General features: G+C 54.1%; 2 protein-coding genes across 4 annotated transcripts; one reads left to right on the forward strand and one right to left on the reverse strand.

Moving 5' to 3' along the window:
• The first annotated feature begins 654 nt into the window (after positions 1 to 654).
• Positions 655 to 12,421, forward strand: ITGB2 (integrin subunit beta 2). 2 transcript variants are annotated; one of them, XM_063400175.1, is made up of 16 exons: positions 655 to 810; positions 5,247 to 5,313; positions 5,627 to 5,715; positions 6,009 to 6,192; positions 6,394 to 6,564; positions 6,756 to 6,997; positions 7,248 to 7,403; positions 7,605 to 7,700; positions 7,840 to 7,929; positions 8,107 to 8,247; positions 8,492 to 8,676; positions 9,693 to 9,937; positions 10,157 to 10,376; positions 10,504 to 10,718; positions 10,831 to 10,997; positions 11,264 to 12,421. In XM_063400175.1, exons 2-16 carry the CDS (start codon positions 5,250 to 5,252, stop codon positions 11,324 to 11,326), a joined length of 2,328 nt encoding a protein of 775 aa, XP_063256245.1. In that variant the 5' UTR covers positions 655 to 810; positions 5,247 to 5,249; the 3' UTR covers positions 11,327 to 12,421. The 2 variants fall into 2 exon arrangements, with proteins under 2 accessions (XP_063256245.1, XP_063256246.1); XM_063400176.1 differs by having other exon boundaries at positions 671 to 871.
• A 735-nt stretch (positions 12,422 to 13,156) lies between these two features.
• KMO (kynurenine 3-monooxygenase) lies at positions 13,157 to 22,628 on the reverse strand. Of its 2 annotated transcripts, XM_063400177.1 has the most exons (15): positions 22,495 to 22,628; positions 21,336 to 21,405; positions 20,141 to 20,238; positions 18,667 to 18,756; positions 18,423 to 18,471; positions 17,751 to 17,838; positions 16,779 to 16,944; positions 16,200 to 16,271; positions 15,302 to 15,423; positions 14,713 to 14,860; positions 14,249 to 14,306; positions 14,062 to 14,144; positions 13,692 to 13,793; positions 13,549 to 13,608; positions 13,157 to 13,355 (listed from the first exon to the last, which is right to left on the reverse strand). In XM_063400177.1, exons 1-15 carry the CDS (start codon positions 22,546 to 22,548, stop codon positions 13,197 to 13,199), a joined length of 1,419 nt encoding a protein of 472 aa, XP_063256247.1. In that variant the 5' UTR covers positions 22,549 to 22,628; the 3' UTR covers positions 13,157 to 13,196. The 2 variants fall into 2 exon arrangements, with proteins under 2 accessions (XP_063256247.1, XP_063256248.1); XM_063400178.1 differs by lacking the exons at positions 21,336 to 21,405; positions 22,495 to 22,628 and adding an exon at positions 21,406 to 21,513.
• Between the last annotated feature and the right edge of the window lie 804 nt (positions 22,629 to 23,432).

Raw genomic sequence — 23,432 nt, forward strand, 5'->3', positions numbered from 1 at the left:
TGCAAAGCAATTAATAAAGACTCACATTAATTAGCTTTTAAAAACTCTACAATCCTGTATGTTTTCTGAATTTCCAATTATTTTTTTCTTACTGTAGTGCCCTGAAGAGATTAAAAGAAAATTGCCTGCAGCAGGTTCCTCTCTGCTCAGGGAAATTCTGCTGCTGGGAGGAGTTATTGAAGCCATCACAAAAACACTAGAAGGCTGCTTTAAAAATTCCCCACCCAGCCCCGAGCTTTGCCAGAGGACGGTGCCTGCACCCTCTGTCGTGTGAGGAGGCCTGGCTGCCCTGGCACAAACATTTCAGAGCCCCACCCACAGTGTGAGAGGAGCCAGCTCCCCATCTTCTCCACGCCCAAGGCTGCCAATAGCTCCCAAGTGAACTGCTTTCCCCCACTCCCAGCCTTGTTTGCCCGCTGAGGTCAGCGCTGGTTCCCAGCAGGGCTGTGAAAGGTGAAAAGTTTATATATGAGAATAAAGCATGGCGTTTTGGGTGGGTCCTGGGTGCAGTGGGAGGGCTGCAAGCCCCTGGGGATCCCAGGGAGACCAGTCCCAGTCCCACGAGGCAGGATGCTGTGGGTTTGGCCAGGCTGAGTGGGGCTGGCTGGGGTTTTGGGGAAACTCGCCCTCCCACAGACACCACTCTTGACTTCCTGTTCCCCTGCAACTGCAAGAAGAAATAAGGAAGGAAAGACTGGGGTGCGTCACAGACCCCCTGATGCCCAGCTGCTTTTCCCAGGCAAACGTGAGAAGCTGAGACCATCCTCATCCCAGCCCACCTACGGGACAGAGACGAGGGCTGGAGGCCAGGCGAGTACAGCATCTCAATTTTTATGCTTCTGGTCCTCCTTTCCTGGGGGGAGGCAGGCAGGTAACAAAGGGGTTTTGTAGCTCTGGTGTTTTCATGGCGTATTTTTATAATTCCTGATCTAGCCTCTGGCCACTTGAGTTCAGGGAGCTCGGCATGGAGTCCCTCCCGCCAGCGGGTCAGTCTGTGCAGCCTTGGCAAAGGCAGCTTGCCTGGTCTGTAGCAGGGCTGCCTTTGGAGGTAGCATTGAGCCTGGAAATGCAGGTGGTTGTTGCGGGGAGGATGCCAAAACTCCAGACCTGCCTTTCCTCACCACCCCACAGGCTGGGAAGGCAGAGCAGAGCAGTGCAGTGTGCTCTTCCCGCACCCTCACATGGCGCTGGGCAGGGTGGCGTGGGCTGTGTGCTCCCCACAGCACCAGGGCTGCCTCTCTCTTCCTAAGGGCATCTCTGCCACTGCCAGCCGCAGTTCGCAGTGGGAAAGAGGGAAGTGGCATGGCAGCGTGGAATGAGGATGGCTGGGATGCTGCCTGGAGGGCTGGGCACGGTGTCACCGCCTGGAATGCCTGTGCACAGACCTTCCCGGGTGTCCTTGCAACCCCGTGGGCCTGGGGGAACAGCTGGGAGAGGACCCCTCCTCTTCTCCTCCATCCCTCTGTGTGCTGCACACATCAAATGCTCTGCAGGCATGCGCCCCCGGGGAGAGCAGGTCCTTCCCAACTTCTCAGGGGCTCTTGGATGCAGGTGGAACACGGGGCACACCCCAGGTGTCCGGGGAAACAGCCTGGTCCCTGTTTTTGATGCTTTTTCCAATGTCACAGCTACAGCTCCCAGCTTCCTGGCAGGTGAGAAGCAAAGAAGTGAACACATGCAGTGACATCATGTCCTGTGGCCAGCACAGACACTGGAACGGGGCTGCTGCAAGCTGTGGGAAATCTCTAAACGGTTCATTTTGCTGTCCTAGCTGTCACATCCTGCTTCACAGCGGGTTTGCACCTTTTTGGTGCTGCTCTGAGTGATGTCAGCAGGCAGGGGTGTGGTGTGCCCAGACCACCCAGGGCAGGACAGCCAGCGGCAGCCCCTTCCCACCCGAGCAGGACTCTGCCCCTGGCATTCCCAGCAGCCCAAATCCCCTCCTTCCCCTCCTCCCAGAACAGGGCAAGGGTCCCATGGGCACCCAGGGACCTTGGTGCTCACAGCCAAGGGATGCCCTGCCCCTAGGCAGGGACTTGGTGCACACGGGAGAGAGCTCACCCCACAGAGCTGTCCTCTGTAGGCACTGGAGGCTGATGGAAGGAAATATATGTAAAATATATTTGTATTTCCTATAACAGGACATGGGAATATATATATGTGTGTGTGTATATATGTATATATGTATGTTTTATTTATTTATTTGTTTTTTATATATTAAAATATGTTTATATACATTTAATTTTTATATTTTCCTGTGATTTATATATAAAATATATATATAGAAACACACACACACAGAGTGATATTCTGCATGGACCATGTATGACTACCTTGTGGGATCTATCTGCATCACACAACTGAGTGACACAAGAATCAGCCCCAAGCCAAGTGACACCCACCCTCCCATCCTCACCATGCCCCACCCTGCTCGTTCCCCTTCTGTGCAGATTGCGGGGGTGGGAAGGAGCAGCTCTGCTGGGTGCCATACCTGGCATGTCCTGGCACCAGGGGTGCTTGGCAGAGTGGAGGGAGCAGCCATGGGCACTGGCACTGGGGCAACCTCTCCCCTGCAGGTGGATGGTGCACACACCACAGGAGTCCCCGCATGGGCATGAGTGCATATCCTCCCTTTCTGTGGCAAAACTGATGTTTAGCAAAGCCCTGATGGGAACTTGTGGCTAACAGGCTTCAAGACTCATCTCTGCTGTTGAACACTTGCTTTATTTATAGCAACAAGATGATTGCTGGCATCAACACTTCCCCTTCAGCCTTATTTATAACTCCCAGCTTGCTCCTCCGTGCAGCACAGCAGCCGGCTCCATCCCAACAGCAGCCCTCAGCACACCCTGAGTGCTGGAGTGCCCCAGCTGTGCACCCTGCCCAGAGCCAGAGCAGCAAGGACAGCACCCAGCATTTAGCTCATGCACCTTCCCCAGGGCCACCTACACATCTTGTGGCTCACAAACCCTTGGGAGGCATCCTGCCCTACAGCAGATGCTCCACTGCTGGAATATCCTGGTGGCTTCTGGACTGGCTCTTGCTGAAGAAGAGGCTTGATCCCACGCCACCCAGGCAAGGCATGTGGTGAGAAGATCAGAGCACAGGGCTGAGAAGGACCCTGGTCCTGGGGTGCAGCCTTCTCCCCCTGGTGCCCCCATGCAGCCTGGCCAGGAAGCAGAGCTGGTGGCTGTGTGTCCTGCCCTCAGCTGGGCTGCTCCATCCTGGCACCCCACTCCCCACCATGGGATGAAGGTGGCTGTAAAGCTCTGCAGTTCTGCTCCTTCACACCAGGGCAGGAGGATGGACTATGTGCACCCCTCTACTTGCCTGAATTTATGAGAAGGAAAGGGAGAAGGAACTTCACAGGCAGAGCCCATGCAGGAGACAAGGCCCAGGGCTGGTGGTGACTGCAAGTCTGGGATGAGTGAAGGGATCATCCAGGGGGTTGGAGGAAGTGCTGCTGAGGCCTGTGTCGGCACCCTGCTCATGCAGAGTAAAACCTGCTTTCCCTCCTCTGAAGGCTGTAAGGAGGCAGACAAAGGCAGAAGCCCCATTAGTTCTCTTTGAAAGCCCTGTGCTCACCCGCCCACACACCACAGTGTAATTTCCCTCTATGGCAGAAGTGTTGAACTTCTGCTGATACTCTCCAAGTATCAGGATGTGCTTCACACTCTTGTGACAAGGGCAAGAAGCCACTGTGGGAGTGAAAAAGGTGTCCAAATGCAGCTCACAACATGAACCCTACTTTACAATACTCGATAACAGCTAGCACTGGGGGTGTGTTGAGAGTCCCACTGTATTTCTGGAGTTCGGGAGCTTTTTTTAATCCAGTTTTAGGGTTGCTCTATTTTACAAGATGAGCCTGTAAGCAGGAAACGTCAACCTCCAGCAAGAACAAGCAGCTCACAGAGCTCTATCCCATCAGCACCACGCACTTTTGTTTGGCAGCAGGAATGAAACACCTGGAAATGCTGGGCAGGTGGAACAGCGGGAGCCCATGGAGTCCATGGGTTTGGTCCTCACAGCGTGTGTGGGAACCTGTGGTTTGTAGCAGAACTGGAACCTAATCAGGCACATTTGGGGTGTCAATCACTGGGTTCTACAGGAAACCAAGGCAGCAACCACTTTTCTTTCCTGCAAGCTCAAACTCTGCTGGCAGAATCTGGAGGTGACAGGAACTTGTTGGGCCAGCTAAGCACAGGGCGTGCATGACACACAGACAGGGACATTGCAGCTGTGACAATAAATTATGCCCTTAAAATCTTACTGTGGGGGACTGTGATGGTGGAGAGGAACTTGCAGAGTTCCTTGTCCAGAAGGGCTCTGGCCACCCACCCAGGATGGTCCTGTGCAGACGTGGCAGAATGAGCTCCCAGGCTACGTCACCCTGAGGGTTTGGCTGGGTGGCCACAGCGGTGCCTCTTGTTGCCGTGCAGCAGTGTGGTGTTGGAGCTCTGCCAGGGACTGAATCCAGGGCAGGGTGGGCTTCCAGATGGCCCCAGCCACAATCAGTGATGGCCACTACCCTTAGAGATCTGTTACATCTCAAAATCTATACCACAGCTGGGCACCAAACCTCACTGTGCAAACATTACCCACTGACCCACCTAGAACGTCTCTCTGCCCTTGGGAGGAGACCAGACATCCTTTCAAGGCCGAGCAGTGTCATCCTCAGCTGGTGTGGTGTCTTACAGAGGCTGATGAGCTAAGAAAGCACACCCTGATATCTCAGAAGGGATCTGAGCAGCCCTAATGTACTAACCTGCATCATTGTCTTTTGGTTTCCCTTGTTTTCTCACTTCCACATCACTCTGAGCTGTTTATTTGGTATACTCACAGGAAGGCGTGGTGGCAGGAGCTAAGGAGTGGTTCTTTTCTTACTCAGGGCAGCTATCAGAGCTATTTTGAAACTGATGATGTGGTTTTCAGACACTGCATCAGCTCAAAAGGGCAAAAGTGACACTATGTCACAATTGCTAAAAAGGGCAATGTCTGTTGTTCCTTTGCACTTTCTTATTCCTTTTTCTTCTTTTAACAAATTCCTCTTTTCTGACTTCCCCATGTTCATCCATGTTGCAAGGCCATTATACTGTCAGGGTTTGCTCCAGGGCGTTGCTGGGAAAGGTGGGACACACGACAGTGTTAATGGATGTGATCTCAGCACGGGTTGCCCAGAGAAACTGTGGCTGCCCCATCTCTGGGGCACATCCCAGGTGGTCACAAGAATGCTTTTTGTCTTGCAGGAAATGCCTCGTGACTGCTGCCTCCAGCTGCCAGCAGTGACCTGGGTGCTGTTGCTGGTGACAACAGGTGAGCCCCGAGATCTGTCTTCCTCCCAGCCCCTTCCATGGGCAGTGAAAGAGTGGAGGTATCCAAAATGCTGCCCAGCAGCAGCAGGAACTCAGCACTGAGAGGTGTGCAAAATGTCCTTACCCTTCCTGGGATGTGGAGCTAACACGAGCCAGCCCAGCTAAAGGACAGCAAGGCATTTGAGGGCCCTTCCAGGGCCCCCAGCATGGGTTTGAGAGGCAGGGCAGGCTCAGGCCAGCATGGGTGCCTGGTGTTGGGTGTCTGAACACCCCCAGCTGCCCCCCACACCAGCTCTGTCTTCTTGCCTTTCCAGCCTTTGCCATGGAGTGCCCTAAGATCAAGGTGGGGACGTGCAAGGACTGCATTCGATCTGGCCCTGGCTGCGCCTGGTGCAAGAAGCTGGTAGGTGCATGCAGCCTGTCTAGTTGTCACCCCCAGCAGTCGGCTAACAGGCATCAGGACAGTCTCCCTGGCTCTGCCTGACTTCATGCTGGGAGTGCTTCATGTCCTGCGTGGAGCATGGGGCCAGGAGGGATCCAACAGCCATGACCTTTCTCCATTACTACTCATCAAAGGCTTTCTATTCTCCATCAGTGCCCTGGAGACCCAGTTTGGGGGTCAGGCCATCTTGTAAGGTGCCTGTTCACCTCCTGCTCCTCTGATTTTTTTTTTCCTGCTGGTGTTGTCACACACAGAATTTCACCAAAGCTGGTGAGCCAGACTCCATCCGCTGTGACACCATTGAGCAGCTGAAGCAGAGGGGATGCCCAGCCAGTGAGATTGAGTTTCCAGGCAATGAGATCAAAAGAACACAGGACCATCCCTTAAGCAACAAGATACAGCTGACTCCACAGGAGGTGCACCTGAAGCTGAGGATAGGTATGCTCTGCCTGGCGTTCCCAACACCCTTCTTCTTGTGGCCTGCCAACAGCGCCCTTCCATGCATCCCCAGACTCACCTGAGACACAGCAGCACGTTGCAGCCTGCATTTCCACCCCTTTTCTTCCAAGAGAGAGGAGGGGTGGGCGGTGGCACAAGCTGGCACAACGCAGCAGCTGACCCGCCATGCCTGTCCCTCAGGCCAGCCTGCTGCGTTTGAGGTGAAGTTCCGCCGAGCCATGGGGTACCCCATTGATCTCTACTACCTCATGGATCTCTCCTACTCCATGCTGGATGACCTGGAGAAGGTGAAAAAGCTGGGAGGGGAGCTGCTCAGGGCGCTGGAGAGCACCACCCCTTCTCGGCGCATTGGTGAGCCTGGCACATCTGCTTGCTGCTGGGAAACGCTGCAGGGCTGCAGGGGGATGCAGGACGTGGGCAGCAGGTGTCCCCTGCCAGGCTGAGGAGTGTGGCAGGGCAAAGGACACGGGCACATGCACTGGGGCTGGCAGATTGTCTGTGCCCTGTGCCCTGCCCCTGAAACTGCAGCCTGGCTACCCTAGGGTTTGGCTCCTTTGTGGACAAGACAGTGCTGCCCTTCGTGAACACGCACCCCGAGAAGCTGCAGAACCCCTGCCCCAATAAGGACACCAAGTGCCAGCCTCCCTTCGCCTTCAAGCACATCCTGCCGCTGACGGACAACGTCAAGCAGTTTGAGAGCGAAGTGGGGAAGCAATTCATCTCGGGGAACCTGGACGCCCCCGAGGGGGGGCTGGATGCCATGATGCAGGCGGCAGTGTGCGGGGTGAGTCCTGCCCCTGCCCTGCAGAGCAGCCCTGCTCAGGCCCGTGCTCACAGGGGCTCTGGAAGCCCATCCTGCCCGAGTCCTGATTTGGCTCACCCCAGAGCCTCCCAGAGCCTCCCAACCCTGATCGCCCTTAACCCACCTTCCCCAAGCCCCCCGCCCCTGCCGCGGCTTTGGGAGGGGCCGCGCCCACGGCCGCTGTCCTGGCAGCCTTGCCCAGGGCCGGGGCCCCGCTCTGTGTCGCTTGCAGGACCTGATCGGCTGGCGCAACGTGACCCGCCTGCTGGTGTTCGCTACCGACGACGGCTTCCACTTCGCGGGGGACGGCAAGCTTGCGGGCATCCTGACCCCCAACGACGGCAAGTGCCACCTGGAGGACAACATGTACAAGAGGAGCAATGAGTTTGTAAGTACTGGGGCTGTTCAGCAAACCCGACACCCTCCACCTGACTCTCCCAGGCAGAAAAGACAATGTCACGTGAAAGAGCCTGTTGCTGAGACCGAAACATCACCTGAATCACCATGAGTTGTGCTGCCACACCCAACGTGTCTTCCCCTCTGCTGCCGGGGGAGGTTGTGCTGAGTGTGATATCCCTCTCCCATCCAGGACTACCCATCTATTGGCCAGCTGGTCCAGACACTTGCTGAAAACAACATTCAGCCCATTTTTGCTGTCACCAGTAAGGTGGTGGATGTTTACAAGGTGAGAATATGTCAGATGCTCCAGGTGCCTCCATCCCCTTCCCAGGAGGACAGACACAGCTGTGTGTGTCCCCTGCTGCTGTGTCCTGCTCTGCTGCCACGTGCTAGGGAGTGCTCACCTCTTTGCTCTCCACTGGCAGAAACTCAGTGAGATGATCCCGAAGTCGGCGGTGGGAGAGCTGAACGAGGACTCCAGCAACATCATTGAACTCATCCAAGCGGCCTACAATGTGAGTGCTGGAGTTCCCACCTCTCACATGACATCACCTGCATTTCCAGGACCACCCCAGGCAGCTGAGATCCTGACCTGTGCTGCTCTCTGGCTCCTTCCCTGACCTGTAACCCCACACCCTCTTGGTCTGGTCTGCTCCTGGACTGATGGCACTTTCTCCACCATTTTTCCAAAGAACCTCTCCTCGCGGATCATCTTGGACCATTCCACCCTGCTGGACACTCTGGATGTCAAATATGACTCCAAATGCAAAAATGACAAGGACTCCACGGATGAAGCAAGAGGCCAGTGCGACAATGTCAAGATCAATGACGAGGTATGCTCTCCTGTTCCAGGAACACCCCACAGCTTGCAGGCTTTCTGTTGCCCATCCTGTTTAATGACAGGAACCCTGGTTGCTCTTCCAGGCTTTCTGTTTGTATTAATTTAATGCTGAGAGTGTCCAAATTGCTGTGGGATGTGGGAGATGCTCTGCTGTTCTGGATGTGCATGTCCTCAGCCTAGGGCCAATACCACAGTTGGACGTCTGGCCCTTCCCTGTCCTACTCTGCACTTTCTAGGTCACCTTCAAAGTGAAGGTCACAGCCAAGGTGTGCATTCCAAACTATTCCTTCACCATCCGGCCACTAGGCTTCACGGACACCCTCACTGTGCACGTGGCCAGCAACTGCGACTGCCGCTGCAATGACCAGCCTGACCCAGGGGCTTGCAGTGGGCAAGGCACTGTCGAATGTGGGATCTGCAGGTACGTGCTGTCCGCCCAAAGCATGAGTTCAAATGCTGCCAGAGCCAGGGAATCGCTGGGAGAGGGATGTTGGGCCAAGCCAGGGTCAAATTCTTCAGAGAGGTGGATTCATGCATTCCCCTTGGAGCTGTCTCCTGTGTTCATGGAGGCAGGGGGCACAATGAACTGAATTTCTGCTAGTGGAGGTTATGCTGTTTTCCTCAGGGCCTCAATACATCCAACTATCCACCCATCCATCCCAGTATCAAATCATCCACCAATCTACCCTCCAGGCAGACACAGATTTCTGTAGAAATCTCTCAAAATCCCATTTTTTGGCTGCAGCTCACACAAGTCTTTGAATGTAATTATTGCTTCATGGCCTCTCAGTGACAAGGGGAAGAAAAGACTGGGTTTCCTCAGGAAATACTCACATCTCCCTATAGCAAGGGCTTGGAAATTATAAATACAACAATAATTTCTGGGCATTTATTTGGTGTTGTGAATACAGCTGGTGGAAAAGCAGCATTTCTGAGGTTTGCTCCCAGTCAGCCACCCTGCTCCGGCATGCACTCACTGGGGTTTGGTGAGGCTGTCCCAGATTGGCTCCACTTTCCTGAAGGTCTGGTGTCGCTATAGGACACGAACAAAAGACTCCAGATATTTCAGAAGGCAAAAGGCCTAAAAAAGGCTTTAATTGTCTAATTTTATGAAGTATTCCAATACAGACTTAACATGATGGGTGAACAGGAATGACACCTCCCCAATGCCATTGGTCAAGCTAGAGAAACAGCCAAAGTGTTTTTCTCTGAGAACCAGGAAGGCAAAACACCACCTGGAGAAGGATTGTTTTGGGAAAGGATGGTTGTTTTGCCAAGATTGTTTTGGGAAGAAGCTTTCCTCAGAAACTTTTCCCTTGGGAAAGGAGTTAGCAGCTCTGGTAGGCTGAAATCTCTCAGGCCCACAAATCTCGGGCCCGCAGTCGGGGCCCTGTGCACGGCCCGTGGCCACTGAGCCCGCTGCTCTCCTCCGCGCAGCTGCAACTCGCGGTACACGGGCAAGAACTGCGAGTGCGACACCAAAGGGAAGAGCAGCAAGGAGCTGGAGCGTGGCTGCCGCAGGGACAACAGCTCCATGGTGTGCTCTGGGCAGGGCGACTGCGTGTGCGGGCAGTGCGTCTGCCACACCAGCGACGTGCCCGGCAAGTACATCTACGGCACGCACTGCCAGTGCGACAACACCAACTGCGAGTTCTTCAACGGCTCCCTCTGCGGCGGCCCAGGTGACGGCGCTTCCTCAGAATGATCCAGTCCTCGGGACATGCAGCCTGTTTGTACCACTGCCCCGGGGGAGGGTTTGGGGCTGCTGGTTCCCAGGACCCCCTTGAGCGTCCCAGGGAGGGTGGCATGGGTGGCGTGGTGAGCGCAGGGTGTGTGTGCTCCCCTGGGCAGAGGGAGGGCGGCCCGGCTGTCTGCGGGATCTGACGGGGGCTCCTCCGCAGCACGCGGGCAGTGCGACTGTGGCGTGTGCAAGTGCCAGCCTGGATTCGAGGGCAGCGCCTGCCAGTGCCAGCAGTCCACGGAGGGCTGCCTCAACAGCCGCAGGAACGTCTGCAGCCTCCGCGGGACCTGCCACTGCAACCGCTGCCAGTGCTGGGGAAACTACCAGCCCCCCTTCTGCCAGGAGTGCCCGGGCTGCCCTTCGCCCTGCGGCACCTACAGGTGAGGGACACCAGACGGGGTCCCCCACAGCCGGGGAAGCACAGGCAGGCCCTGCCTGTGCTTGGGCAGAGCCAGGGGAGAGGGTGTCTGCTCCTGCAGATGTGAGCCGCAGCCACTTGCTTTGCAGCTCCTGTGTGGAGTGCAAGTTCTTCAGCAGTGGCCCCTTTGAGAAGAACTGCTCCCAGGCCTGTTCCAACATCCACCTGCCCACAAACTCAACAGAGGTCAGTGAAAATGATAGGAAATGCAGGGAGAAGGATTCCCAGAACTGCTGGATGTCCTTCCGTATGGTCCAGGAGGATGGCAAGGAGATGTACACCGTCATCGTTGATCCTGATAGAGGTATCCCACCCCCGCTCCTCCTGCCCTGCCACGTGCAGGCTGCCAACCCTGCCACGGCAGCCTCGCTGCTTGGCCAGGGGCTGCAGCCCGACGCCATCTGTCTGTCCCACAGAGTGCCCACAGCCTCCCAACATCCCCCTGATCGTGGGCAGCACCGTCGCCGGCGTGTTCCTCATCGGCGTCCTGGTCCTGGTCATCTGGCGGTTCCTGATGGAGCTGCTGGACCGTCGGGAGTACCGCCGGTTCGAGAAGGAGAAGACCAAAGCCAAGTGGAATGATGTAAGAGAGCCCGTCCGTGCCAGCGGGGTGTCCTGGGGTGCTCAGATCCACTGGGGAGGGGACAGCAGGAGGGGACATCCTTTCCAGAGGCAGCCTGAGCCCTCCCCACTGCTCGTTTTTCAGCCCAGCTGGATTTTGCCATTTTGGGGGCCTGAATACCCTATGGACTCTTTTTGCAGAGCTGTCTGTGCTGTTGGCATTGGGATGGGTGGAGCAGGCAATGCTCTGCTGGAAATCCAACAGTCCTCTCCCTTCTCTCCCTCTAGGCTGATAATCCCCTCTTCAAGAGTGCCACCACCACTGTCGTCAACCCCAGGTTCACCGAATGAGGCAACACCTGGCAGCACTGGGATGCACTGTTAAATAAGGAAGTGCCAAGCTAAGGAAAGCTCAAACTAAGGAAATCTTAAACTAAGGCTCCCGCCCCTTCCTCTTTATCCTCATGATTTCATCCCTCCTTCCAAGAGGCCCTCATCGTGTCAGGTGCTGGCTGAGGGGCTGCACCAATGCCGCTCTCCTGGCCCACTGCTTGGCAGCTGTGTCAGTGGAGCTGCCAGAGGGAAACACCTCGGGAATGTGCAGTGGCTCCTGTCCCATCTCCTGGTGCTAACTTGGCTCTCTGGCAGGAGTCTCGGACACTGAGCCCCAAGGCCAGCTGAGAGCACAGAGTGATTCTGAGCTGGGATTTCAGGAGTGCCAGCAGGATCTGTCTCCAGGCTGCTCCACGCCTCCCCCTGCTGCACTGGTCTCCACCACTGTGCAGTGTTTTCCAGAGAGCTCACTGCTGAGCTGGACATAAAGGGGCCAAGAAACTGCTCCAGAGGCTGCAGGGATAGGATGGGCCCTAAGGGCCAGTGAGCACCTGTACCTGTGCTGAAGAGCAGCTGGACCACATGCACTGGATCTTCTTCCCAGATCACCAAATCACTGCTTCCTGACATCGCTCCCTGCCCAGATCTACCTCAGGCAAGGTTCTGCCTGGGCTTCTGCAGGCTTGGCTTGCCTCCATCATGCCTTGAAGTCCTCTGCACAGTAAGGAGCCACTGTTTGATCTACAAAATTCGATCTTTGATCTATGAGCACCTGGAAAATGCAGGTTGGAGGTCAGCCACAGCTTCTTCCACCCCTGGGGCATGATCTTCTCCCTGCTCTGCAAGCGTGACAGATATACCAGGAGCCAGCCGTGCAAAGCGCCTGGCAGCACTCAGAGCATCTCCAGCTCAGCACTTACCCAACCACACACAGCAGCCACTTCCTCTTACATTGTGGGTCATTCCTGTGAAATAGTGGTATAATTCCTTATTTGCTTTAAGTTTGGGATTAATTTGCATAGAATTGTATTATGTTGAATCTTTATTTGCTCTTTAAATAAGTTTAATGTGAATAAAGATTAATATATAAGGTGAATACATCTGTCCTGCTAAGAATTAGGTGCAAGGCCAGCAGCTAAAGTGTTCATTGGAGAAACTGCAGTCACACCTTGTCATTGCTGCCACCATCTCCCATAGGTACAGCACCTGGGAAAGGTCCCAGCTGGAGAAGCAAACTGTTTTCTACACAGTTTGCCACCTATGCCCTGAGTGGTGCTCCCTTGCAAGCCAACACTGACTCCCAGAAGAGTGCAGAGCAGTTCTGGTCCCTGCCCACGTGCTGGCAGTCCACCTCAAATGAGACTGGCAGTACCACATCAGATCAGGGGTTAATTTGGGCCATTTTACTGTTCTTAAGCAGTGACTGTGAGGGTCTAGGGCAAGGTAAGAAGAAGGAAAGTGTGTCTGATAATCCTCCTGGTACTCTCCCAGGCTGCAGCTATTTTTGCCTTCAGGACCCTCAAAATGTTGGCTTGTTTTTGCTGAGAGCAGCACTCTGCAGGCTGGGACACACTGGGCAGGTCATGGAATCACGGGATCATTAAGGTTGGAAGAAACCTCTAAGATCATTGACCATCCAACCATTAACCCAGCACTGCCAGGTCCAACAATAAACCATAATCTCTAAGTGCCACATCTACACACCACACCCCCTGGGACCTGGCTGCCAGGGTTACACACCTGAGCCCCTGGAGAGGTTTTCTTGGCATGAAACTGCTTCCAAGGGGTGCAGGAGCTCCCAAACCCAAGAGAAACAAAATCCCCCAGCTGAGCCAGCAGTCTGTGCCTTCATTTTTATTACAAGGAGTTCCCCATATGTTTAAACCACTCATGTGCCAAAGGGAAGATTTCCAAAATTCTTCAGGTAATGGGACCAGCCCCCCAAGTCTTCCAAGGAGAAGTTCAAGTCCCGTGCCAGACGCTTTATCAGCAGGTAGGTGCCACCCAGCCCTGCTGCCCCCACAACAAGGAGCCCTCGGTTAATCACCTGCAAGTGCAAAGAGAAACCCCAGCACCATCAGAGGCTGGCCCTGCCCCTGCAGAGCCAAGCACAGTGTCATCACACCTGGCAATGCCCCGCCACCAACGCTGCCCCCACAGCTGGGCACAGCTGGTGTGGAAGGTGCTCCCAAGGCTCATGGCATGGGCAGGGAGGGTGAGTACCAACCACCCTGACCAACCTTTGTCTGCCATTTCCAGCGTTGAAAGGCCTCGTGGTAGCGAATCCTGGTGAAAGTCACCTGGCGGGGTTGCAGAGGAATGTCACCACCCCAGAGCCAGGCAGCAGGAGCTTGCAGCGGTGGGGAAGGACAGGCTGGCTTACCATGGTGTACAGTGGGACAATGGTGGAGGGCAGGAGGGCATGGAGAAAGTTGTCCACGTGCTTCCGGAAAATGAACCACGTTGAATTCACGTGCTCACGCATCTGCAACAGAGCTACAGTCACCCCTCTGCAAGCAGCTTTGTCAGAGCTCCCCTGTGCTTTGCCACCTCTCTCCTGCCTGTCCTGGAGGTGATGCAGGGGTCAGTGCCTCCTCAGCCCCGGTGACATTCCCAAGGAGCTCTGAGGCTAAAGCCTGTCGGGGTGAGAGCCCAGCCAGAGACTTGCCAGAGGCCCTGCCTGCTGCACACATCCTGAGAGCACTGCTGTGTGCATGGCCCAGGGAACCACAGGCCTGCTGGGGCTCACCCACCTCCACATAATTGTACATGGCTAAATCCGAGATAGCGTGGTCGTCTGGCACCCTCAGCCTGGAGAACTCGGGGAGGCAGGCACCTGGGAAGAGAAGGTTCACAGGCAGCTCCCTGCCAGGCATCCAGCTGCCCTCAGGCCAGAGGGATGTTCCTCTGCTCCTGCACCTCCCCAGCCACCCCACTTACCAAAGTCATTGTGGAACTGGTCCATTAATTCATCAAAGACCAGACAATCTTCAAAGCCCTGGGAGGAATTCGAGGGGTTAGTGGCATAAAGACCCCACACATTCAGGAGAAGTGCTCTCATGGATGCTTAGCCAGTGTAGCTGTTTGGTCCCACAGCTTCAGAGCAGGAGTCCTACTGCAGGCTCCTCTGACAGGGCTCTTGAGAGAGATGGAGGGGATTGCTGTTCCTGGCTGCCTGGACCCCCCTCCCATACAGTCCTCTGCTCCATGGGAAGGTGGCATCATCACCCTGTCCCCTGTCCTTCCCAGGAGGACATCCTGACGGGAGCTCAACCCTGCCAGAGGACACGGGGCTGTGGGACAGGCCAGCCCATGAACCCTGCGGGGTTAAACACCAGACCCGAGCGTTTGTGGGTGAAAGGAGCGGGATCCCCACTCGAGGGACCGGCCAGGCAGGAACTCACTGCATTCATGCCCTGTCCATAGAAGGGCACGACGGCGTGGGCAGCGTCTCCCATCAGCACGCAGCGCGAGGAGAGGTGGTAGGAGGAGCACTTCACTGAGATCATGGCCTGGGCTGGCAGCAAAAAGTAATCGTGCTTCAGCTCTTGCCTTCAGGTAAAACAACAGATTTTGTTGTGTGGGACCACAGGAGAGAAGAGCAAGTCGTGCCACCTCCAAGCTCAGGAAGCCAGGCACTGCCAGCTGTGCTGTGCAAACCCTGCGCACTGGGCTGTTTGTGCTGGGAAAACTGGAAAAGTCAGCTTCCCCCCTGTGGACCAGATATTTTGTCTGCAGGTTTTAAGGTTCTGCAGACAGCTTGACCACTGACATGTTGGTCCTCTCACTGTGAGCAGTGGTAGATGTTAGCCAATGTAGAAAGGACAAACCAGAGAATATCTGAGTTTCTCAGGTAATATGAAGTCCTGGGACAATTCATTTTAAGAGGAAATTGCCTAATGCAGCTGAGACTGTTGGTATCATCCAGCAAAAAGCCCATCCCTTGGTAAGTAACTGTATTGATGAGTGAAAAGGGGAGATGGGAACACTTACTCTCCGATGAGGGGAATGGCATCGGGGAAGTAGGTCTGGAAAAAACCCAGCACTTGCTCGCCTGTTGTGAGCTTCTCAAATTCCTCAAAGGGCATGAAGAGCGTGCAGGTGAAGGACTTGTCCTGCCAGCCAGGAAAGAAGGTCAGTAAGGAGCCCAGAGAGCAGAGAGAGCACGTGGCACCCGCAGCAGCAGCTCAGTGCCCAGCCTGCCACCTGGCAATCACAGTGACCCACTGGCACAGCAAGGGACGAGTGTCTGGCCACCCCCCTTCTCATGGTGGGCAGGCACAGGGAGGCAGAAGCAGCGTTTGACTGGCCAGCATGGGCCTGGCACACTGTCCTGATGCTCTTGGCATGCAGTTTGTGACATCCAGCTGCAGCGTGCTGGCTTGTGGGGGTGTGCTTGGGCTCAGATGTGTGGGCAGAGAGAGGTGCCACAGGATCCTGCTCAGTGCTGCGAGGCAGGACTGGACCCTGTCCTGCACCCCCCTGGGCTGTGCTGGGCACAGGCTGGGTGAGCCAGGTGGGGTCAGGCTCTGCTCCCAGGTGACAGGGGACAAGACAGGGGACACAGTCTTAAGCTGCACGAGGAGAGGTTTAGACTGGACATTAGGAAGAAATTCTTCACAGAAAGGGTGCTTAGACATTGCAACGGGCTGCCCAGGGAGATGGAGTCATTTCCCAGCAGGTTTTTAAGGAAGGACTGGATGTGGCACTCAGTGTCGTGGCCTGGTTGACAAGGTGGTATTGGGTCATAGGTTGGACTCTAAGATCTCAGAGGTCTTTTCCAGTCTAACTCATTCTGTGTTTTGGTTGTTCTGCGCCTCCTGACCCTCCCACTCCCTGCCACCACGGCCGTTCCTCCCCACCAGCCCCATCCTGTGCCCTGGGCCAGCACCATGTTGGGCAGTGCAATCATCATGAAGGTGTTTCTTGGCCAGATGTGGAGGTAGTTCGGTTCCATGGCAAACTGAAAGAGAAATAAAATTGCCTTGTATCCTTGACCTGCCCTCCTCACCTTCCCCAGCACAGGCTCTGGCTCTCCTCCACACCAGCACAACACTTCCCATGGGAAGATGCAACAACTACAGGGCCCCTTGTGGTCCCTGATGCTTCAGGGAGACACAGAGCAAGGGAAAGAGGAGGGGGTAAGAAATAGGGGCAAAAATCTGATAATTTGCAATTGCTGATGTCCTCACAGACATGTGCCCATCCCTACAGGACCTCTCAGAGCCACAGTTAATCCCACCACTCCAGGACAGGCTCTCTAGAATTTCTGCATGCAGGTACCAACACTGGCCCCACTTGTGGAGGAGGAAGAGATCCATGCCTTCTCTTAGGAAGGGTTTCATCCCTTGCCTGCACCCCAGGTGAGAAATCAATTCTTCCAAAGCAGTTGTAGCAGAGCCACAGCGAGAAGGGGGTGGAATGTGCAGCCTGTGAAGGTTGCAGCAGCCCCTGGGACAGGCACACTCACATCCCCACCCTTGGGAGGGATGGTCAGCTCCATGTAGCCATGAGGGATGTACTCGTGGCTGTAGTTAAAGCGCGTCTGCCTCATGAACTCTTTTCTGACTGTAGAGAAGGCTCCGTCACACCCCACAATGAGATCGTAGCTCACTTCCAAGGTCTGCTGGTCAGATCTGAAAGCAAGACAGTTCCCTGGGTCAATCTGCTCTTTAAGGTCCCTTCCCACCCTAACCATTCTATGATTCTGTGGTTAGTCCTCCTGTAACTCCAGGCCAGCTCAGCACCACTGTGCCCAGAGCATCTGCCCTTTGCAAAATGTGAATCTTCTACGGTGAGGGAGGATCAGCTCTCACCGCCTGGGAAGCACAGCATTAGGATAAATAATTATCCTGTGGGTTACCAAAAGCGTAACTCTGCCAGGTGTACTCAGCCACGCAGTAGGCACCTGTGGGATAATGCTGCTGTTTTGCAGAGCCTGCAGCATTTTCCAGGAGGATGGGGGTAGGACCAGAACTTGTGTGAAAGATTGTGAAACAAGGCCATGGAACCACAGAGTGGTTTGGGTTTGAAGGGACCTTGAAGCTCAGCCCATTCCACCCCCTGCCATGGGCAGAGACACAATACCAGGGTGCTCAGAGCTTCATCCAGCCTGGCCTGGGACGCTTCCAGGGATGGGGCATCACCAGTTACCCACCCTCCCTGAGGGGCACCCTGTCCCTGAACCCAGTGCCGTGGATGCTGGTATGTTTATCCCCTGCAAAGGTCAGGAAGTGTGTGCTTGCTGCCAGGCTGGGGATGAGGGAGTTGCTCAAACCTTCCTCAGGCTCCCCACAAATGCTGCCTTGACGTCTCCCCTTCCCAAGGCTGGCACGAGGTTTTGTCTGCACAGTAGTTTCAAAGCTGAGATTGCTCAATTGTTTGAGGTTTTATCAATGATTAAGCAGAAACCAGCTGACCACAGTGCTTGTGCAGGGATTACCTTTTTATGGACAATGTCCCCAACTCTGCATTGCACCCCAAGAGCTTGTGTCCAAAGAACAGTTTAGTGTTGGAGTACTTCTCAGCAGCTGTGAAAAGAAAAGACAACTAAATGTAGAGGGGTTTACTGTGACCACAAAAAATATTTCCAAGAGATCCTTAAATTATAGGGATTTTTGCCATTACAGCCAATAATTCGCTGTGTTTCCTGAGGGCCAGCAGGCAGGGCACACTGGGACTGGTCAACTCTGGTATAAACTAGTTAAAAAATGCAAGGAATCCTGCAGGGATTCTTTTTCTTCCCCACAATGGCATTGACTGCTTTCCACCATCACTCCACTGAAGTTCAGGATGGGAGGAGGTGCCTGCAGTCAGTGGGGAATTTGCATAAATTTGGTCTAGCCTGATTACATACTCCGCCATAGAGCTCCAATTTCTATTTGTCTATACAATCTGGGGTTATGGAAAATGCCACAAACCCTGACAAGGCTGAGGAGGTGTCTCCTGCTTTAGCTAGGAAACAGCACAGGTTTTCCTCTGCTAGCTCAGGTTTGCACTTTCTGAGATCTAGGTAAGGGAACTTGGGGTCCAAAGTCTTCTGGTCATGGGGCAAACCCTAAATCCCCAGCAAAAAGAGTGTTAGAAGAATCTGCAAACAGAAGTGACAGCCTACCTGTCAGCAGCTCTTTGTTTAAGTTTGCTCTGTCCACAGAGAGAATGTACTGCAAGGCAAGCAAACAGGGGCTTCAGAAAGCTTTGCTGAAGGACACTGCACAGCCAGACAGAAAACCCTCCCTTCCAGGCAATCCCCTTCCCTCATCCTCCCCAGCCTTTCCCCATGAGCCCCACACTGCCCACGACACAGAGGTACAAATGCTAACAAAGACCTCTTCTGCTCTGCAAAGCAGCTCCAGTACCTGGTTCTTCTTCCCATAAGGGATAGAGTATTTTTTCCCTGAAGGTGTGTGTATCCTCCTGGCTCGCATGGGAATGCCCTTGGCCACAATCTGAAACAGAAGGGAACAAACTCACACTTCTGGCCAAAACGGTGGGGTTTTAGTACAAGTTCCAGCATAATCCCCTTACCCAAGCACTGCACGCGAGGAAGAAGGGGGGCTCTTTCCTCACACATTTCCAGATCACCAGGGGAAACTTGGATAGGGCTGTCATGTCAATTCACTACAGTTTACTGAGATTACTTACAAGCTCATTCTCATAAAAATCAGAGATATTAGAGGTTTTGCATAGGAGGGACATGAAAAATCCCAGAGTGCTGGGCAGGGGATGAAAGCCAAATGACATCCTGGGACTGGGATGTGTGTTGTCAAAGCCTGGGCTCCTCTGCAGGGATGCAGGGACTGGGAGATCCCCACTGCAGCAGTGGATGTTAAATGGCAGCAGTGGATGTTAAGTGCCCTGCAGAAGAGTGCTGGGCTCCCAGCCAAGGGTGCTGGGCAGAAATCAGTGTGGATGGGTTTCAGGGGTCAGCCCAAAGATCAAGGTTTTCTGGGAAAATACAAATCTGGACATGTCAGTGGGGAAAACAGCTGCCTTTATTGCATCCTGCTTTATTGCATCAGCTCTGTGGGGAGTCCATCTACTCCTGCCCTGTTTGCCCCCTGCTCCAGGAGGAGGGAGGTAAACACTGGAAGGTGCCCAGTCTCCCAGGGAAGCACCCACTGCCAGGAGCAGAGCCCAGGGTGGGGAAGACCCTGCTGGCAGGGCAGCAGGGATTGGGAACTCTGAGAAATTTGGACTCTGTGCTGACAGGCACAGAACTCCAGGGAAGCACTGCATTTGACCTGATACCTTAAAACAGGCTTCCAAAATTGAGTGACAGTACTGGGATCATGGGGGTGTAGTCTGGGTGGTATTGTGAGATCTCACAGAGTGGGAAACGTAGATTTGGGATTTTAGTGTGTGGTGATGTATGGGAGCCAAGATGGAGAACTTTGGGTGTGGATTGGTTGTCTTTTTGCCTGACCTTCTTCCTTCTTCTTCACAAAACTGGGTGTTTTTCTGTTATTGGGGGAAAGAGGTCCACACTGCGTGTTTTGGGTGTTCACAGTGGGATTAGAAGCATAAATAATATAGATGTCATCTCGTTATTGGATGATTAAGGCTTAAATAACCTTGAGTAGACACCATTTGAGGCTCATTTTCTCAACTTGTTAGAGAGAACTCACATCTCATGAGTTTGTAATAGATAAGGATAATAAATTTCAGAGTGAGACTACAAAAACAACATCTCCTGAGTTTCATTCGCCCTGACCTTGGAGCAGGAAAGAGACAAGAATTTCAGCAGGGAGAGCCAGGCTGCAGGCATGCAGGGGAAGAGGTCTGGGACAGGGCAAGAAAGGACAGGGCACAGAGGAGAATGTGCCAGAGTACCTGCTCCTCCATGCCCACAGCCCGCAGGGCTTGGCGGCCCCTGTGAGACAGTGCCAGGTTGATGCTTCTGCCACGGGCAAAGCTGGCCACTCGGATATCTGCAGGGAAGAGCACCTGGTTATGGAGGTTATGGAGGCAGGGGCAGCACAGCCTGGCCAGGGAACATCTCCCAGGGCCCTGCAGCAGCAGGAGGGGCGGGGGCAGTCCAGCCTGGATCCTCCGTGCCACCTCCAGCCTGGAAGAAGCAGCTGCAGCCAAGGGCTGCAGAGGGAGTGCTGGATTCTGACAGCACCCCATGTGCCAGAGGGTCCATCAGCATCAGAGCCATTTCCCCTCCAAAGGGAGCAGGCTGGGCAATGGATGCCTGCCAGGTTCTGCTGAGGCCTGCAGACTGATGCTTTTTGGGACGTTGGCAGGTCACCTTCTTCAGATCAGAGGGAAATGTCTGGGCTTTGGCCTGTTCCTCCCAAGCTGCCTCATTTACACTTGCTGGGTGTCTGGCCAGTGCATGGGGCAGGGCCCCCTCATCCCAACATGTATGTCAGTGTCAGCAACAGGCCAAAAACTGGACCAGCACAGCAGGATCCATCCAACTCAGAAGGCAGGGAAGAGCAATCAGAGGCTTTTTGAAGCTGCGGAGCTTCTGGCAGCTGTAAGCTGTGCAGCAGAGCTGCCTCTTCTGGTGTCTGCCAGGGCAGGAGGAGCTACCACAGTGTCAGGCATGGCTCCTTCCCTTCACTGCACACCTGGGTCATTTCGCTTTCCATGGTATCATTCCCACCTGCCACTTGGTTTGCCACCTCTGCCCAGGTTTTTTTTTTTGACAGATACTGAAGATGAACAATTTCTCTGCCTTTGAGCCAGTGGCTTGGCTCTAAATCCTCATTTCTCTTTTGTGGTGCCTTCTGGACCTGGAGACTCCATCTCTCCCCCTGACCCAGCACAGTACTATAATGCTTCCTGCAGAGACCAGGCTTCAGAGGTGAGGATTTGAGCCAGAATATAAAAAGGGCATTGTTTTACTAGCTAAAGAGTGGATTCCCTCCACACAAGATGAACATCAAATAAATGCTTCTCCCCACCACAGGAGCTAAAGGGGAGAGAGAACAGAATATCCCCAAACTGCCACTCTCAGATGTCATTATTTTTGTACCATTTCAGTGAGCTCACACAGTAATGATCAGGGTGACCTTACCTTCTCTGGCTTCATAAACGTCAACCTGGAAACCTCGTCTAGCAAAGAAACAGGCATTTAATGCACCCACCTACAAGACAAGGATCAGGAAGGGTGGATGAAGTATTTCAGAGGGCACTACTGAGATGGATCAAAGGAAACAAGTGATGGGGGGATGCAGCTCAGCATAAGCAGGGAGGTCCTTTGACCAAGAACCTTTGAAGATTTTTTACTGAAGGGCAGTCCTCTGGCAGCCCTGTGTGTTTGCAGAGTCTCCAAGACAAAAACCACCCATCAAAACTCTTTTTATAAAGTCGTACCAAGCTCAGGCTTGTTTACACACAGCAACTGAGTGCAGCAGGGCTCCCCTCTTCAGCCAGAGAAAGCAGGAGCTGGTGTAGGCAAGCTCCCAGCTCCTCTCTGGACCGTGTTTACCTTTCTCAGTAGAATTTAGGCTGTAGCAGCATTCCCTTGGGAACATAGTGAGGGAGAACAGTACAAATATGTCCTGTTCATAATTTAAATAATTTTTAAAAATTTAGTTTCCATTATGAATTGCTGTCAGAGCTACAGCCTCTTCTGTCATCACTCTTTTCCAAGAAGCTCATGTCCAAAAAGTCAAGAGAGAAATGTAGGTGCTGCAATGCCCCAAGCTGTCACGGGATCACAGACTCATCGAATGGTTTGGGTTGGGAAGGTGCTAAAGATCGTCTTGTTACTGCCGTGGGCAGGGACACCTCCCGTTAGCCCAGGTTACCCAGAGCCCCATCCAGCCTGGCCTTTAGTGTCACACCTCTCTGCAAGCAGCAGCGGATGAAAACCATTCCCAAACAAAAGCAGGGAGAGGAAGGCATTTCCTGGTCTCAGTCCCGCAAAGCATTTCACACTGGAGATCTGGCCACGGCCAAAATCAGCCGAGGGGCAGGGGAACCTGGCAGCCCAAACGAGGGCTGTTATTCAGTGTACCTGGGCACTCTGCTCCACCCACCCCCAAACCCCTCCATCCGAGAGAGGACAGGAGCCTCCCACAGCAGGAGCTCAGTCAAGCCCTTCACAGCACCCCATCATCTGACAGAGGAACGATCCTAAGGAAAACATTCACCCCCACATTCCAGCAGCCCTTTACAGCCCCAGCTGCCCGGCAAACACAGTTGTGAAGCAGCTAAATGCCATTTCCTACCAGACCACCACCAACGACAGCAACTCTTTTCCCTGGTGGGTCCCGGGGCTCCATGCTGGGTCAGCCCCTGGCTCTGAGATCCCTGCTGTGGCTCTGATCCCTCTGCTGCTCCCCAGTCCCACTGCCCTTGCCAGTGGGGAGGGGAAGGAATGTGGGTGGCTGAGTCATGCCTGGCTTCTTCTCCCCCGATTCATATTAAAGTTTAACTCCCGCCCCAGAGACTGTCAGGGAGTCAGCCTGAGGTGCAGAGATGGCAACGGTGGTGTTGTTCCATCAGGCTCTATCCAAAGGCTTCTTTTGGAAATTGTAGAGCAATCCTGCAGTCTCCAAGGAATACACAGGGAGCAGGGGGAGAACTTGCATCAGCCTGGTGCTTCCCTGGGATGCAACTGCATTGGTGGGACAATGTGGAGTGACTTCTGGAGCACCACAGACTCTCCTGAGGGTGGGATGTGAGCCACACTACTTGCCCAGGAGCCATCCCATCTTTCATCCGAGGAAGCTGTGTGTGGCTCAGGCGTTTTGGGGCGTGCTGCTTGGGAGGGGGTCCACGCCTGCTCTGCAGAAGCTGTCCAGGACTCAAACAAGGCTGTGAGGAGACATCTCTGCAGGCATTATTTCACATGTTTATCCTTGGGAGGAAATGCTCTGCTGAGCCAGTGCTGTCCACAGTAAGCAATGAAAAGGGAGGAGCCAGTCAGAGCCAACATGCAATAATTAAACAGCAGACAGTGAAAGTGCAGACGTTTGTACAATTTATTGCCAAACCTGCCAGGCACCAGCAGATTTGACTCATGGAATCTTTAGGTAGAAAAAGCCTTCTGAGAACATCAAGCCCAACTGTTATCCCAGCCCTGCCAAGCACACCACTAACTGTGGCCCCAAATGTCACATTTACGTGCCTATCAAAGACCTGCAGGGACAGGGCAGGACTCGGG

This window comes from Prinia subflava, chromosome 6, assembly GCF_021018805.1.
Source record: "Prinia subflava isolate CZ2003 ecotype Zambia chromosome 6, Cam_Psub_1.2, whole genome shotgun sequence".
Lineage (NCBI taxonomy): Eukaryota > Metazoa > Chordata > Aves > Passeriformes > Cisticolidae > Prinia > Prinia subflava.

Bases quoted from the DNA above. Each gene is read 5' to 3' on its own strand.
- KMO (XM_063400177.1), bottom strand. From the start codon at position 22,548: ATGGAGCCCCGGGACCCACCAGGGAAAAGAGTTGCTGTCGTTGGTGGT. The intron at 18,472-18,666 runs GTACTGGAGCTG...CTTGCCTTGCAG, and splicing joins CTTATGGGAAGAAGAACCAG to TACATTCTCTCTGTGGACAG. The intron at 14,307-14,712 runs GTGAGTTCCTGC...AATTCCTCCCAG, and splicing joins ATGGACAGGGCATGAATGCA to GGCTTTGAAGATTGTCTGGT.
- ITGB2 (XM_063400175.1), top strand. From the start codon at position 5,250: ATGCCTCGTGACTGCTGCCTCCAGCTGCCAGCAGTGACCTGGGTGCTG. The intron at 6,998-7,247 runs GTGAGTCCTGCC...TGTCGCTTGCAG, and splicing joins TGCAGGCGGCAGTGTGCGGG to GACCTGATCGGCTGGCGCAA. The intron at 9,938-10,156 runs GTGACGGCGCTT...GCTCCTCCGCAG, and splicing joins CTCCCTCTGCGGCGGCCCAG to CACGCGGGCAGTGCGACTGT.